Source organism: Tamandua tetradactyla, chromosome 3 (assembly GCF_023851605.1).
Source record: "Tamandua tetradactyla isolate mTamTet1 chromosome 3, mTamTet1.pri, whole genome shotgun sequence".
Classification (NCBI taxonomy): Eukaryota; Metazoa; Chordata; class Mammalia; order Pilosa; family Myrmecophagidae; genus Tamandua; species Tamandua tetradactyla.
In genome coordinates, this window is record NC_135329.1 from 175117575 (window position 1) to 175134474 (window position 16900).

At 44.9% G+C, this 16900-nt stretch overlaps 1 protein-coding gene across 1 annotated transcript in view; it reads left to right on the plus strand.

The window, feature by feature from the left end:
* Positions 1–16900, plus strand: part of LOC143677945 (aldehyde oxidase 2) — a 91721-nt gene that overhangs the window by 10504 nt on the left and 64317 nt on the right. The window contains exons 8-13 of the mRNA XM_077154628.1: positions 1673–1753; positions 3519–3663; positions 4510–4602; positions 10786–10937; positions 12586–12679; positions 14712–14821. Coding sequence (XP_077010743.1) covers positions 1673–1753; positions 3519–3663; positions 4510–4602; positions 10786–10937; positions 12586–12679; positions 14712–14821 — 675 coding nt within the window. The remainder of the gene's footprint in view (positions 1–1672; positions 1754–3518; positions 3664–4509; positions 4603–10785; positions 10938–12585; positions 12680–14711; positions 14822–16900) is intronic.

Below are 16900 nucleotides of genomic sequence, written 5' to 3' on the forward strand. Positions count from 1 at the left end.
GTCAACACATTCAGAAGTCTGAGTCTCAGTATTGTGACCTCATGAATTCAATTTGGGTACTGACTGAGGACCACCTGACTCACTTTAAGCAGTCTCAGGAGAACATGATAATTAAACTGGAATATGCCCCAATACTCATTTATAAAGAGAAACACAATTATAAAGTGGACCTGGAGATCATTGAGCCATATACCCTTTCCCTCTAGGAAGACTTTCCTTTATACATGGAAGCCAAAGTATACTGAGAAAGTTGCTTGGTGAGCATCTACTCAGAGCAGTCTTTTGGTGCTTTGAGATTTGACCACCAAATCTTAGTAGTAGTCACTGCAGCACTCCTCTCTCCCACCAGGGGAGATCTGCTGAACGGCCGGGAGACTGCCCCAGTGACTCTCCCTTCTCTATGCCTCCCTGGCTGACCAAACTCCCCCTCTTGTGGGCACATTTTATTTTCTGCTATATTAGTATCTTCCACTAGATAACCATTAAGTCTTTTCCTAGTATCTGTTTAGGGGAACTTTTCATTTCTCAGCCCTGATTCATTATGTTTGTTTTATAATTTAGCTCTTATTTCTAAATAAGTAGGGATATACTACATTATTACCCCCAAACACTGCCTACAGTCCCATTTCCAACTAAAAGTGAAATGGATTATTCAGACACTGGTCTATAATGTGTCAATCCCTGGCCCTACTAAGAAACTTTACAAGGAACAATTCCAAGTTTTCCTTCTTGAACTTAGGAAGACCTCAGAGAGATAGAGAATGACAGAGAGTGCTGGGCAAATGTCAGTTCATTTCATGTAACTACTTCAATGACCCTTCAAAATATGTATTCTTTCCACTTAATCTTTAAAAAGGTTAAGTACGCTTCCACTGGGAAGGTCAGGGAACCAAGCCATAGCAGAACTGAGTGTGAACCGAGCTCTGCCAGTCCTGATTTCCGCCTCTGCTCTTTCCATTACACCGATCCCCACCCCTGCAACCCCCACTTCTCTCCAGATCTTTCTCACCTCTTCAGGAATGAGGAAATAAGCATCCTCCAAAGTTAAAACATATCTGACTAGGCAGTATTATAGTTTGGGCAGCTTCTCACTATGTTCTAGTTTCTTTATTTGTAAAATGGAGATAGTAATTTACTTTATAAAATTGTTGTGAAGGGTAAATAAATTAATATATGTAAAAGCACTTGGAATAAAAAGACTCAATAACTGTTAACTATTGCTATTAAGATTAGAAGTTTGTGTGTGTGCACACAAGTGTGTTTACCCATGCGTGTGCATGTGTTGACTCTTTTTTACTGCAGGACTTATCAGAGCTTTTAGCATTCTGAATTGTGACTTGACATGGTAGAAAGTAATGGTTGGGGCACTCAGAGAATATTTTCCAAGCTTATTTGACCTCTGAAAATTTTTTCATAGAATGCCTTAGTGTTTCATGGACTACCCTCTGGGAAATGCTGCCCAGGTCGTTTTCCTTTTATCATCACAGTGACAAATTAGAATTTTTCTTATAACAAGATACTTATTTAAAATTCTATTTGGCTTAAGCTATTTCCCTGTGTAATAGAGTAGGAAAGTCATTAATATTTTCCTCTTGCCTAGTTCGTGTACAGAATTACAATGCTGTTTCCAACTGAGCTGGGCTGACAGGGTTCTTTTCTTCCCTTTATTAAGATTTGCACTGAATTGTTTGCGAAAGAGGAGTTCCTGCCTTTGGATCCTACCCAGGAGCTCATATTTCCCCCAGAACTCTTGGTAAGATGAGTTGGTTGCTTTAGGTGCTGGCTTAAATATCACTGGTCATAAATTCAGTTTTATAAAACCACCCATTTTCCCTGCTATGAAATTGTCAAGCTGGGGAAATGTTTGATCAGACCAAGACACCTGCTCCTTCCGAGCAAATCCTGCCCTGCTGGGTCCTGGGACACACTCCTTGAAGCCTCTGCCTAGGCTGCTTTTTAAGTGATTGCATCGTCGCTGTCATCATTGTCCCAGGCAGGGCAGCATGGCTCAGCCAAGGTGCAGCTCCAGAAACCCTCCCTATCGCTGAGCTTCCACCCCTGCCTCGTCCTTCCTCTCGGGCATCCTGCAGTCCTGGTCTATGAGATACCTATTTCTGAAGAAGTTCTGACATGTTCACTTATTCATTCCACAAAACGTATTAATTCAACCCTGTGCAAGGCATTGTTCTGAGTACTGAATATACGGCAGGGAAAGAAATACTAAAAATAAGACTTGCCCTCAAGGAGCTTGTAATCTGATGAGAGGTGGAAAATAAGGAAGAGAATAGATAAAAGACTGGGTTAGTGAGTGCTAAGAGAAAAAAATTGAACAGAGCAGGGGAATAGGATGTGAGAGGGAAGCGGGTCGGGGGGGATGGGGAGCAATGGTTACATATGAACAATTCTAAATATCCTGGCCAAAGAAGACTTCTCTGAGAGGCAACATTTGAATAAAGTCCGGTAGGAACTGGGATTGCAGGCACAAGGACATCTGGGGGAAGAGCAGTCCAAGCAATGGGAACAGCAAGCTCCTCAGATCAGGGCACACCTTCCTGATGGAGGGAGGGGCAGAGGCTACCCTGGCTGGAGCAGGGTGCGGGGGAGGTGGGGGATGGGCAGTGAGAAGGGGTAAGGTCAGCAATCAGTCGGGACCAGGCAGGCCAGACCTCAGGCTGCTGCTGACTCTTACTCTGTGCAAAATGAGAAGTTATGAGTGGGGTTGGACAGAAGAGGGATATGCTCCCCCTGACACTGTAACGGGATCGTTCTGGCTGCCGTGTTGAGAAGAGCCTGCAGAGGGCCAGGGAAGGGGCAGAGTGCCCAGTTAGGAAGCTTGTGTCATCACGAGACATGGTGGCGACTGAGCCAGGGTGGTGAGAAGCGAGTGGATTCTGGATATATGTGGGAAGAAGAGCCCGTGAGATTTGCTGATGGATGTGATGTGGGATGTGGGAAAGAGATCGGGGCCAAGACTGACCCTGGGGCTTTAGGCCGAAGCAGCTGGGAGGATGGACTGGCCATTTATGGAGATGGGCAGGATCTCCAGAGAACAGGGTATTTTTTGCTTTGGGGATTTCTTTGAGGAGGGGCTGGAACATTTTGAATATGTTAAATTTGAGATCCCTATTACATATCTAAGAGGAGATGTCAAGTACACAGTAAGAGATGCGAGTTTGGATTTCAGAGAAAAATGCCAGGGTGGAGATAGTAATTTAGGAGCATTAGAATAATAATAGTTTTTAAGGACATTATACTAAATTCTATTAAATTAATCTACACTGAAGAGATGATGACTGATGCCAGCTTATATTATTACTGGTTCCAAAAAAGCTGCATTTTAACAAGTCTTAAGCTAAAGGAGTGAATTATGGAAGTTCAGGCATTAACCAAGGGTTGCAGTATCTTTTGGGGCAACGGCACCACAGAACCCCTGAAATCTCTCTAGAAGAACCTACCTCCACCAGGGACCTTGCATAATCAAAAGGGCAGAGGCACACACGCTGATCATTTGCCCTTAGAGAATGGCTGAGAACCCAGAGAAACGAACCTTGACCTTTCACGGAGAGAGGGTGACCTGGCTCTCCCCTGGGGCCCTCAAGGACCTCCTGGAGCTGAAAATGAAATACCCTGAAGCCCCTCTCGTCCTGGGCAACACCTCACTGGGTGAGTGATGACAGCATTCACATCCTTCCACCTTTAATGCCGAGCTGGGCTTCCCATCCCCCACTCAGACTAGACTGCCAAAACATTTTTATTTTTATTTTTATTTTTTTGCATGGGCAGTTACCGGAAATTGAATCCAGGTCTCCAGCACCGCAGGCAAGAACTCTGCCTGCTGAGCCACCGTGACCCACCCCAAAACTTCTTTGTAAAGATGAGAAACTCATTCTTTTCAATAGAACCAGTTGGGTGGGCCTAAACCCAGGCAGTATGCAGAATTACCCCTTGATGGACGGGGAAAAAAGTAGAAGGCTGGTTTTTTAAATCGGCTAATCTATCTCACCCCTTTATATTCAACATTCTGGACCTGAGGTTGACAGTGTTGCCTGACCTGTGCGGTTTTCCACTGTATGAATATGGCACCATTTATTCACTATTTTATGTATTAAAATATAAACTATATATTGTATTATAATTTTTTATCAGAGAAGTTGTAGGTTTATGTAAAAATCATGCAGAACTCATCCACACTACAGTTGAAGGACATGGAGCAGTATCCACATTTTTATTTTCTTTATGTTCTTGTGTGTGTTTCCTAATGACCCTGTACAAGAGTCTCTAGTCCTTTTTATTTTCAATTCATATTTAAATATAGTAAATTTCCAAATAATACTTATATTGGGGGAACATCCTCTGTAAACTTACTTAGCAGGAATGACTAGCCACTGTTTGTTGGCAATTTTTTATTTGCATCTGAAGATTTTTTTTTGGTAAAATTTCAATGCAAAAAAAAAAGAAAAGAATTTTCTCTCTTTCCTAAACCTCTCTAAAATATATATACTTTTTCAGGACCTGCAATGAGATCTCAAGGACATTTTCACCCAGTTCTCCTCTCTCCTACTAGGATTTCTGACCTGAGTATGGTGTCCAAAACAAGTGACGGTAAGTTCCTAGTTTTCTTCGTAAAATGTCATGAAACGATACTGCACTAAACTTCCACTCGGCATGACCATTTGGAACATCCTCATTTATTTGTTCTGCCTGGCCTGTTTCTAACTCTTCTGCATTTTTTTCCTTTTTTCTTTTTTTGTTTTTTTTTTTGTTGTTGTTGTTTTTTTGCATGGCCAGGCACCAGGAATTGAACCTGAGTCTCTGGCATGGCAGATGAGAACTCTGCCTGCTGAGCCACTGTGGCCTTCTTTCTTCTGCATTTTTTTGATGTGCTATTACATCCCCACCATGAAACTTTACTGTCAAAATCTTTGTTGGGAATATGAATTTTCAGAAGGTATTATTCAAGACCTTGCAGTCATCTTCAGCATTCTTGCCTGTAAAATGCCATGGTAACCCAGAGAAAAAAATTTGTAGTATCACTTTGACCTGGAAGATGGTGAGAGAGACAGTGCATTGTCCCTTGGCTGGACAGTCAGTTGTGTGGAGGGGGCATGTTGGAAGGAGGAAAGTAGAAGTATTTCCTGGCACCCACACACTGCTTAACACTGGGGACAATGACAAGGAGAGAAGGGGACAAAGATCTATTGGGCAAACACCCCCCAGTCACTTACACTACCCTTAAGAACTCATCGTGTGCAGAGTACTATAAGGTGGGTAACTCTTAAAGCAGCAAGACTTCGTCTTTAAGATGCCTAGCAAAATCCTCCAGTCAAAGCGAACTTGTTTTACTCCTTTCTTCATCCCCTGGATTTCCTAGCACTGTATACACGTATAAGAAGTGCTCAGTTAATGACCCATAAATGATACACAGAAAAATGAATGAATGTTATGAGATGCAGTGATTACAATGACTTTTTTAACTTGGACAAGCAAGAAACTTGTCCGAACTGAAAGCTTTAGTCAAGACGGACCTGAAAGGGAGAACAAATGAATGTCAACAGTGCAAGGTACTAAAAATAGATGGTGGATGGGGAAAGAGCACAATCAATAACAGCCGCATTGTAGTGTTCTTCACTGAATGCAGCAAATGCATTATGCCAAATATAATGTCAATAGGCGGTGGGCATGGAGGAGGGGCTTGGATTCTTTGTGGAAGAGAGGGAAGTATCTTCAGGTAGATTATCATGGCAAAGGCATGTTTATACACTTAGACATGGATTGTATGCTGTGTGACTAAAACTGTTTAAAAATGAACAGAGAGAAACAAGTACTGGAAAAAATGCGGAGAGAGAGAGATGTACCTATTCACTGTGGGTAGGGAAACTGAGAGGTGCAGCCCCTTGGAGGGCAGTGTGGTGGTTCCACAGAGGCTGGGGTGGGGTTGCCATATGATCCTGAAACCCTATTACTCAGTGTACACCTGAGGGAACTGAGCATGGGGACACAAATGGACATTTGCACACTGGTGTTTCTGGCAACAGTGTTTGAGATCCGGAGTGGATGGAGGTGACCTAAGGGTGCAGTGACTGGAGAATGGAAGAGGGAACTATGGCATATACATACAGTGGACTACTGAGGAGCTGCAAGAAGGAATGAAGCTGTGAGGCATGCAACTAGGTGCATGAACCTTGAGGACTGTATGTTAAATGACATGTCAGGAACAAAAAGACAGACATTATCATGCCTCAATCATATGGACTAACTATGATATAAAAACTCGGTGAACTGATGTCAAGAACATGGGTTGTCAGGTTGGGGCCTATTGTAAAGGGTTCTAGATTGTAAGTTCTTACAGCAGCCACATATATTCTGGAGTTGTAACTGTTTTTTTTCTAAATTCTGAGAGGCTGGGCTGTTTGTTTATAACCTGGTCATTCCCAGAAAGTTTGGGTATTTATGTGACAACTGAGACTCAGAGTTAGAGCTCTGTGGCTATGAAAGTCAGGAATACCCCATATAGGAGCTGTTTAAAAAGTTGAAAAAGTGATTAGACTTCAAGTAGAGATGTTAATGAAGCTGACCTGGATAGGACTGGGGTAGAGCAGAATGGAGGATAAAGGATGATATCGCCATATTTTAAGATTTCAGCTTCTGTGTGAGAGCAAAGGGAGAGATGTTTATTTGGTGCAAAATTTATATTTTGGGTAGCACATTTTCTGTTTAACTTGTTTGGTCAGTTTAGTTGAGATTTTGTTGGCTTGTCTGGGTTGATGTGATGCTCTGATATATCCCAGAGTAATTAGGAAAGTGAATAAAGAAGTATTGGCATATTCCTAAGTATTTCCACAATTAGGAGTCCTACTTTCCTGGCCTCTTTCTGTCATCCACCAAACTTGGGATGTCCTGAAGACCAGCAAGCTGGCTCATCCTGGGCCTGGTGCCACCCGTTAGCCAAGGAAGGGACCCTTCCTGGGTTTCTCCCAGCACCACTGTCTCACAACTTTAGTCTGCAAAGCTGTTTAGAAAGGTGAAGGAATGTGTATTGACTAACATCTTGGTGTGTGTACTTCGACTTCCCTGAAATCTTGGAGAAAACAGAAGAGGGAGTCATAGAAGGGATGGATTGGGTGTTACAATCAGTGGGAGTAAGGGCAGGAAGCCCCGTCCCTTCTCCTCACCCAGGCATCATTTAGTTCACTGGTTTTCAAACTTCTCTTTAGCACCACAATGCTATCCTCAAACAAGTTTTAAATAAAATAAATAAATGAAAATAAGCTACTCTGTGTGAAGGAGGGAAAAGAGTTTTTGCTACCCCTGTCTGCAAGGCCCCATATGTGTCCCTAAGATGGGCCTTCAGAGCACAATTCAAATTCCTCACTATAACCCAAGTTCTTCATTTCATAGACGAGGAAACAGAGATGCAAAAGGAAATTTGGCTTACCCAGTGCCTCAGACTGGTTGATGGTCAGTTCATAATGCCACAGGTTCCCCAATTTCCCATTTAGAATTCTTTGGTTACCCTCCCGGCTCCCAGGCCCACCCTTGGCCTGTCCAGTAGGCTATTTGAATATACTGCCATTCTTGCAGAGCCAGATTCTGAAATCTGAGGAAACCAGGTGCCCTCCTCTGGCCCAGCTGGGTCAGGTGCTGGAAGGTCTCTTAACATTAATGCACAAGTACCCTCTAGTGGCTCCCAGGAAAGTGCCCCAGGACTCACAGACTTTTCCAAAGTTCCCAAGAGCAAAGGGCAACAGGTTTGGGGAAGGTCACGCTGGAGCTAGGCGTGCCCCACCCCCCAGGAAATAAAATTCTGGGTTTGGCTATAATTTTTACTTAAATGTTTGTTTAAATTTTGCATGCTAATCCATAACATGTACATGTTTTGGTTCAGTATACATTTTTTTCTAAAAACTTTTAGTATAGTAAGTGCTTCAGAAAAGTTGTTGTGTGATTATCCCATCGATTCGTGGATACATTAGGTTAAAACAAACCCCCTTTCTGAAGATCAAAGTTGAGGCCTTTTTCAACCTCATTGGAATACAAGCTTGGTTTTATGACCGGGCATGGAATGAAATGTGACTAGACCTACAGTAAATGGGATTTTCTCAGTACAGCTGTGTCACACCTAATGTGTGGAGGGAAGACAAGCAATGACAAGAGTTAAACCAAAGCCCCCAAATGGGTTACTTGGTCTCCGCATGTATTTTAAATCTGTACTTAGGAAAATTGATGTGGTGTCACTTTCCTTCAACATCTCTGTCTAAAGAATTCATGTTAAAAAGTGGCAGACTTTCCTGAGTACAATTCAAGCTTAACATATTTGGTCTCCGTTTTTTAATACCTCATCCTCAAAATTTTCAAAATGCTTAAACTCACTGTAATTAATTTTTACATACATGTTATAAAATTAACTTGAAATGCAAAAAACAGTTCTGTCAATATTAAAGCAAATTAATCCATTGGTGAGAAAAAGGTTCACAGAAATGAAAGGTACTTAATACTCTACTCTGCTAGAGACCAGACTTTCAGTAACCCCAATTTTCCAGAACACAGTAAAAATAAACAAATAAAAAAGAAAGAGATCAACCCACAAAAAAATAAATAAGTGAGGTAAAGTAAAAGCAAAACGATTTGAGAGTTACTGACAAAAGTTCATGCCTAATTAATTATTCCCTATTTCTTTGTCAAGAGTCATCAAGTCAAGTCAAAATTCATTGCTCAGCGACTCAGTTTACTCACAATTCTATCAAACATTAGTTTCTCAGCTCACAGCCAAAGGACACAGAACATTGGAAAGATGCAAATAAGGTAGGGAGGGGGCACTGAATGCACTGAGACCTAGTAACAGAGCAAAGAAGGCAAACTATAGTACAAATGCATGGTGCCTGGTTTTTGCTCTCCTTCGCTGCTCTGTTGATTCAGCAGGGTCTACATGACAGTTATCCTTTCTTTCATAGCACCTTTAATTGCTCATTCACTGGGTTGTTACTGGAAAGGTATAAGGTTCTGACCCCGAGACTCCCAACCATAAGACCAGCCCATCTCCAATGCCACAGTGGCAACCACCGCTCCCTCAGAGACAGAGAGGGCATGGATTGATTTGTCCCGAGCCTCCCCAGCTCTGGAGGGGACCCAGGCATAAAAACAGACAGCTGGCATTTTACTGCACCCTGGAGTTAAACTGCTGTTTCCTACCTCTGTCAAATAAGAGACAGTAACACTAGACTAAAGTGATGCTTCCGACCTTAAGATGCTTAATAATGATAAGAAGAATAGTAGTTGTAAGTCTGTCTGTTTCTAGTTTCATCTCTACTAAGAAGAATTCTGGAGAAATTGTATGACAGGAAACTAGCTTGGCCTTCCCTGCACTTCTGTGGGCAAAGATAAGGCCAAGATTTTTGCAGAAATTGAAGAGCAAGCTCCAGTGGAACGTGCAGCAATGAGGAAGTAATGGACCATTCCTAACGGGTCTGGAAGGGTGCTCGGCTCCCATGTTGCAGATGCCTGTTTTGAGAGGCTGCAACAGAAATGGCGGGAAGGGGGAAGGGGTATGGGGGAGTTGGGGGAGGGCTCCAGGATGAGACATTCCAGGGAGGAGGTGTACGTTTAGTTATTTGTAGGCAAGATTGTCTTAGCATAAGGATAAAAAGAATCAGCTAGTAATTTTCCTAATCAATTATTAAATTGGTTGAGATTATTGAAGAGATGGAGGGGGTTGTGCAGGTACATTGGTAGGGGGTAGGGGAGGCATTGTGCCAAGTACATTTCTAAAGTTGTTAAATAATATAAAGCTATGTGGTAGGGCAAAATAATCCCAAAGATTTATCAACAACAGGAAGATCAAAACCCAACTTGAAACCTACTAAAAGCCAAGATCTTGCGATTAGAACTCAATCTTGCTGGTGATATCAAATCAGACACTTTAGTGTTAGTTTTCATTCTGCAAACTCCAAGGAAAATGTGAATGATGGGCATTAAAAGTGCCAATTAGTCATCTCATGATGGTTTGGGTGACCACTTTTGAAGGTCAATTTGAACTCCTTACATGCCTTATTGCAAAGAAACCCTGAAGCTAGTACTCACAAGTATAGCTGCAACAATTATTACAATCTTGTGTAATTTCCTTAGAATTGCCCAATCCTCCTGAGTGCTCTCTCACTGCCCTGGCTTCCATGGTCCCTCTCTGGGGACCCCCAACTTCCCCATACCCAACAACTAAAGAGTTCATTCTTGGGACAGCCCCTTGCAAGTGCTGTTTGTGTTCTGATTGGCTGGAATTGGTGATTGAAGGTTGACCTGAATAGGTGCAAAACCTGTCAGTCCAGAGGTTGGGGAGTTTAGACAATGATTTAAGGAATCGAAAGACCTTTACCATTATTGTGATGTCATCAGTTGTATCCCCCTTAATCACAAATTGGCTTTGCATAGCTTCACCATGATCAATCAGGAGGGGATTATGGAAAGTTCTAGCAAGATCTTCCATCTGCTTGTGGCTCCTGTCATTCCTTCTTTCTAGGCTTCTATTTCCAAAGAAGAGTATGGACCTGTCCAGTGGTTCTCCATCCTGGCTGCACCAAAGAATCACCTTAGGAATATTTGAAAATGCCGCACATCCAAAGATTCTGATTTAATTGATCTATGGATGGGCATCTGTGCTGTCTTTTCATTCCCTGGTGATTCTCTGAGCAGCCAGGGTGGAGAGCCATAGCCCCTCGCCCGCCACTAAGGCCCTGGCACCATGACCGTACCTTGCTCCTACCACATTACCAATAGAAACAATTTGCTTTCCAGGACTGACAATAGGTGCTGGGTGTAGCCTGGCCCAGGTAAAGGACATCTTGGCTGAGATGGTTACCCAGCTCCCAGAGGAGAAATCTCAGACCTACCAAGCCCTCCTGAAGCACCTGAAGAGTCTGGCGGGACAGCAGATCCGGAACATGGCAGTATGTTCCCTGGGCCAGTTGGGCACGCAAGCTCCTGCTTCTTACCTTTTTCTCTTTTCTTTTCTTTTCTTTTTTCTTTTTCTTTTTTTGTGGGGGGGGGGGGGTTGAGGGGGTAGGAGGGCTCCTATTTCCTAATCTCACTGAAATATTGAAGTCAGCATTGGCAGATTCAGCATGCAAAAGGGTCTCAACAGACTGAAACAAACTGGCATAATAAATATTTAATATTTAACCAACATTATTTAATAAAATATTTAGAAGAAAACTGTCAGTCAAGTTCAGTGAAGTGACTAAGTAGCAATACAGGTGGGAAAAGGATGTCATGGTTTTGCTAATTTCATGACAAGACTGTCAAAGAACCTGATTTAGTCTTGGGCTGCATTAACTGAAGTAGAGTATCTGAAATAAGGATGGCAGCCATTTTAGCCTGCACTGTTCACACCTCGGCTGGAAAATAATGCTTAGGTCTGGAAGCTCTGTCATGACCTCAGACGAAAGCACAAGAGACATAGATAGTTTTCAAAATACACAAGCTCCCCTACCCCAAATATACCCCCAAACGGTATATTGGAAATCCTTGGGATAGGAGGGTTCAAGAAAGGACATGTTTTCTTTGAAAAAGCTCTTCAAGTAATTCCAAAATGGTCTTGCCCCCTGTTAGGACTCAGCCTAGTCACCTCATGGCAAGGAGAAGGTGGCCGGAGAGTGAGGGGTGGGAAACCACAGCAAAAAAAAGAATGCTGGGGGGGGGGGGCAGGGTGTGGTCAGAGGGAAGCTGAGAGCTGCCTTCTAGTGGGTGTGCACTCCTGAGCACAGGTGCAACTTATTACATGTGATCACAGGGGCGGAAGGATGACGAGGGGAGAAAGTCCAGAGGGGAGGTTTCAGCTCAGTGGAAATAAGGACAACTAATGGAGGTGTCCACAGAGGATTGGGGGTTCCCTGTCCTCACGGATGTTCTGGCCCAGACCACAGCCACCTGAGGGGTCACTGTAGGTGCCATCACTATGTGGGGAGGAACTGAATGGCCAGTCCTGTGAGGCTACAGGCTCAGTCAGATCCGAGCCAGGTCTCCCAGCGAGAGGAAACGGTAACTGTCAACCATAGAGTTTCCCCAGAGCTGCGATGCGGCAGAGGTGCACGTGAACGGAGCCTGAGATCCTGTGTTTCCAAGGCAGGACGGTGACTCCGTAGCTGGTCCCGTGGCCTTTGGGGCTGTGGCCAAAGCCGAGCAGGGGGTGGCTCAGAATTGGCTGCTGAGCCTCAGGGCTTGGTTTGAAGCCCAGTCCTGCTGCTTCCTAACCGGGAGATCTTGGTGACATTTCACAATTTCTCTGCATCCAGTTTCTTCATCTATAAAACAGAGATAGCAGCATCATCTCACCGGGTTCCTGTGAGGATTAGGTTTGTGTGGAGAGGTCAGCAGTGTGTGGAACCCACCAAATGCTAGGTGAGCGTTAGTTATCCCCTGCACTCCCAGCCCAAAGCAGCGAACAGGAGGGACCCTCCCGGACAGTCTGAACTGAGGCCCCTCTACGAAGGAGAAAAGGACCCTTTCACCACCACTGAGAAGGTCATAGGCAGGTATCCATGGGGGATAGAAATTGAGGGCCAGAGTGATGGAGTCTGTAAAACTCTCTCTCCTTAGTCCTTAGGGGGACATATTATAAGCCGGCATTTCTATTCGGACCTGAATCCAATTCTGGCTGTGGGTAACACTACCCTCAATCTGATGTCAAAAGGTAAGCTACCCTGGACTCTATTTTTTTTTTTCTTTAAGGAACTGCTTTATGTTCAGAGCCCAGGCCTCTGGCTCTCGGTTCCCCATGGGGAGCTCAGGCTCCTGGAGGAAGGCACACTGGTGCAAGGGAGTGGCGGGCGATTCGTTCTGGCAACACACCCACAACCACACACTTCCCACACACTCCATTGGCCCAGGTGTTGTGCTTGGCACACGAACCCCAAGGGTGGTTTGCAGAGGCTCCCCTGCTTCTCTTCCCATCTCTCCCTCCCCGCCACCAACACACACAGCCCGTGGCCTCCCCCACATCTCCCTCTAAGTTGTCCCCTCCTGTTGCTGTAAGAGAAGCCACACATATCTGGAGATGCACTGCAGACATTGTGGGTCCCCTGGAGCAGAGGCACAGCGGAGATGAATTTTAACTTCAGGCTGAGTGGAGCACTCCCCTGGGGCTCTTCTATGCTAAACCACCCTTCTGTCTTCCGGGAAGTGCTGAGTGTGCGCTGACCTCCTGTAACTCCAAGAATGCTAGTGCCCTCTGTTAGTGCCCTCTGCTGGGCACTAACTGCCTGCCAGGTCTTGGGCTGGATACCTGCATACAGGGTCTCTAACCCACCCAACCACACAGCAGGGAGCACTTGCGGAGGTAGGGGATACTTGTTTCTTCTCCAAGCAGACCACCTCCCCAGGCTGTCCTGTCCTGCCTGCCTGCCTCTAACTCTAAAATTCCCCTATACTCCTCCCCTTCTGTCCCTGCCACTCAGCCAGCAGGTCAGTCACTGATGCATTGATACGTCCTGTGGGCTGACCCTGCCCCAGGCAACTGTTACAGGGGGAGCAATGACAATCTCTGCCCCACCTGAACTTCCGGAGTACATCTGACTAGGAATTATAACCTAGCCCCACTGAGGTATTTGCTGGCTAACACCATGCTGTCCCTGATGGGTGGGGATTCAGGAAATGTCGGGGAGAGACTTGGCAGAGGAAAGACTTCCTCCCACAGTTCAGGTCTCGGTTCAGCTTTGCCTGAGGCCCACCCAGGAGGGAAGGGAGGAAAGGCCTCGCCCGATCAGAAATGGCCATGTTGCTGAGTCCTCCAGGCCTGTTAAAGAACAGTTCAGCTCGTCCCTCAAGACCAAGAGAAAAGCTGAGACTCTCGGGTACCGGATGGAAGGGCTAGCCCAGCCTCCACGCAGAGTCCAGGTTTTTTTGCTGTGTTGTTGCCATTACCTTCAGCTTAAGATCTCTGCTTTTCCAGTCCTGCCAAAGCAGCTCCAGCCTGAGCGAGGCCTCCACTGTGCCCCCCCCCCCAATGTAGGATCTACTGACTGAGCCAGCAGGAGGGCCAGCCAGGCAAAGACCAATAGGTGGCTCTTTCGGGGTACCCCTGTCTCCTTCTCAACTACACCCGACTTTCGGGGATTAAACACATGTCAGATTCACTTGGCTGTGGTTTGATCTCATGGCACCTCTTATGGAGCCACAAACCACTTTTTAAGGCACAGGGCACAGCTCTGTCCACCAAGTGGTGACAGTGGGCTAAAAGGAGGTTTTGCTAATTGTTCCTTTTGCTTTAAGGGAGTAAATAGCTGGCTTAGCACCCAGCAGCAACAATAAAAGCAGAAAGTAAGTCCAGTGACCTGGACTCTGTTAAAAGCAAAGAGAAACCCTGCATGAGCTTAAATACACCCTTACCTTGATTCTAAGCAGTAAACAGGCTGTGTTTAATTAGCCAGCCTCTGCTCTGAAAGAAGGAGAGTCGCCCGTGCCTGGCCGGCCTTTGAGGCAGTTAAAGACCCTGGTTCACGTAACATGTCTCAATGAAAGAAATGTCACGAAGCAGCCCCTGCTCCGTGCACATTCCCTGGGGATGGGAATGGGGTGAGCCTTGCGACAGTGGCACGGACTCAAAGCACCTTTGCTCTGTGTGAGGAAGATGGCATTTTCTTTTCTGTTACCGACATCTAAAAGCACACACAAAAAATCTTGCTTTCCTTGTTGCAACTGTCCACAAATATCATTTTCTTCAACAGGAGGTGCACGGCAGATTCCTCTAAATGAGCATTTTCTCACTGGGTTGGCAAGTGCGGACCTAAAGCCAGAGGAAATCTTGGAATCCGTGCATATCCCTCACTCTCAAAAGGTGAGCATTCTGCTGGCTGCTTTTGAGGGTAGTTTCTCCCTTTTCAAACGGAGTCCAGCCATATTTAGAAATCTGAAAGCAGACGGAAGGAAGATAACTGCACTGAAAACGTGTTTTCTGTCCCACTGTGCACTGGCCTGGCACCAATGCCCCAGACAAGGGAACAGCTCCCGATGTGGATTTGAGGTTGTTCAGCTCTGGGGGGAAAGGGGACCACAAAGGGCCTGCAGTCCTGCCTCCACCTCACCCCCTCATGCCCATAGTGGATTCTGGGAGGCAGAAATTCAAGCTCTCTGGCCTTGGAACGGAGCATCTCTGCCTGACCCACAGGGAGCTGGAGGCTAGAGCTCAGCCTCTCGGTTCCCACTCTAGCCAGTTGCAACCGTCAAAGTAACGTGAGGGATTCCAGATGTTTGCTAACACCAGCTCCCTGGAATTATTGTGGCCTCCCAGCTGGCTATGAAGATGGCCCTCTGTCCTCACTCCCTGCTCCCTGTGCCTTCCCCAAAGCTATACCACACTCCATGAAGACATTCTTCCCAGAGGCAATGCAGCACATATGCACGCCCACACGTGTGCTCAGATGATTGTAAGCCGTGAGTCTGTTTGTTTATGTTTAAGTTAAGTTGTTTTCAGCCATGCATGGCCTTCATTTGTGTTTCCTTGGGAATGAAATGTTGAAGTATATTCCCAACAAATGCATCTGTGTAAAGGCAGGAGATAGAAAACGAGGAAGACACAAACATGAGCAACCTCGGGAGCTGCGTGGATGGAAACCCACTTGGGGACACATCTTCACTGACTCCCGTATGGGCACAACAGAGGAAGTGATGCCAAGGGGTCGGCTGGAGCAGCCAGAAACCCTCCTGACTCTTGTTCCTGATGCAAGATTCCCTAGTCCATTCACTGTTGGAAAGTTCTATTTAGCTTCTTTTTGAGCTTTATAAAATGAAAAAGTAATAATCTCTAAACCAACAAATGTGGTGGGTCTTCTTCGCACTTGAAACAGATTATCTTTAAAAACACCTGCATCACGGGTTATCAGGTTGGGGCCTATTGTAAAGGGCCCTAGACTGTAAGCTCTTACAGCAGTCACATATATTCAGGAGGTGTAACTGTTATTTCTAAATTCTGAGATACTGCGTTGTTTGTATATAACCTGGTAGTTCCCAGAAACTTTGGGTATTTATGTGATACCTGCGACTCAGAGTTAGAGCTCTGAAGCTATGAAAGTCAGCACTACCCCATAGAGGAACTGTTTAAAAAGTTGAGAAAGTGATCAGACTTTGACTAGAGACATAAATGAAGCTGATCCAGATAGGTCTTACATAAATAAGAATACATTATAAAGGATGATATGATCCACATTTTAAAACTTCAACTTCTGTGGGAGTCCAAAGGGAGAGATGTTTAGTTGATGCAAAATTTATATTTTGGGTAGTACATTACCTAATTTAGCTTGTATTGTCAGTTTAATTGAACACTATTAGTATGGTATTTTGAACAGGGCATGAGATACTGTTCATTTGTCCAGTTTAGTGTGATACCTCAATATATCCCAGACTAATTTGGGCAGTTAATAAAGAAGTATTTGCAAAGTCCCCTTGAAGGACTAGGGAGAAAGGAGGAAATATTCAACTTCCCTATTTGAGGAATTCCTGATATTCTCGTAAGGAGTGGGGACATCCAAATCAATAGGCTGAGCCCTCGATTTTGGGGTTTGAACCTATGAAACTTACTCCTGCAAAGGAGACGCTAAGCCTACTTAAAATTATGCCTAAGAGTCACCCCCAGAGAACCTCTTTTGTTGCTCAGATGTGGCCTCTCTCTAACTCAGCAGTGAACTCACTGCCCTCCACACACACACACAAACACATGGGGCATGACTCCCAGGGATGTAAATCTCCCTGGCAATGTGGGACAGACTCCTGGGATACACCAGGACCCTGAATTATGGGATTGAAAGAGCCTTCTTGACCAAAAGGGAGAAGAAAGAAATGAGACAAAATAAAATTTCAGTGGGTGAGAAATTTCATACAGGGTTGAGAGGTTATCCTGGAGGTTTTTCTTATGCATTAT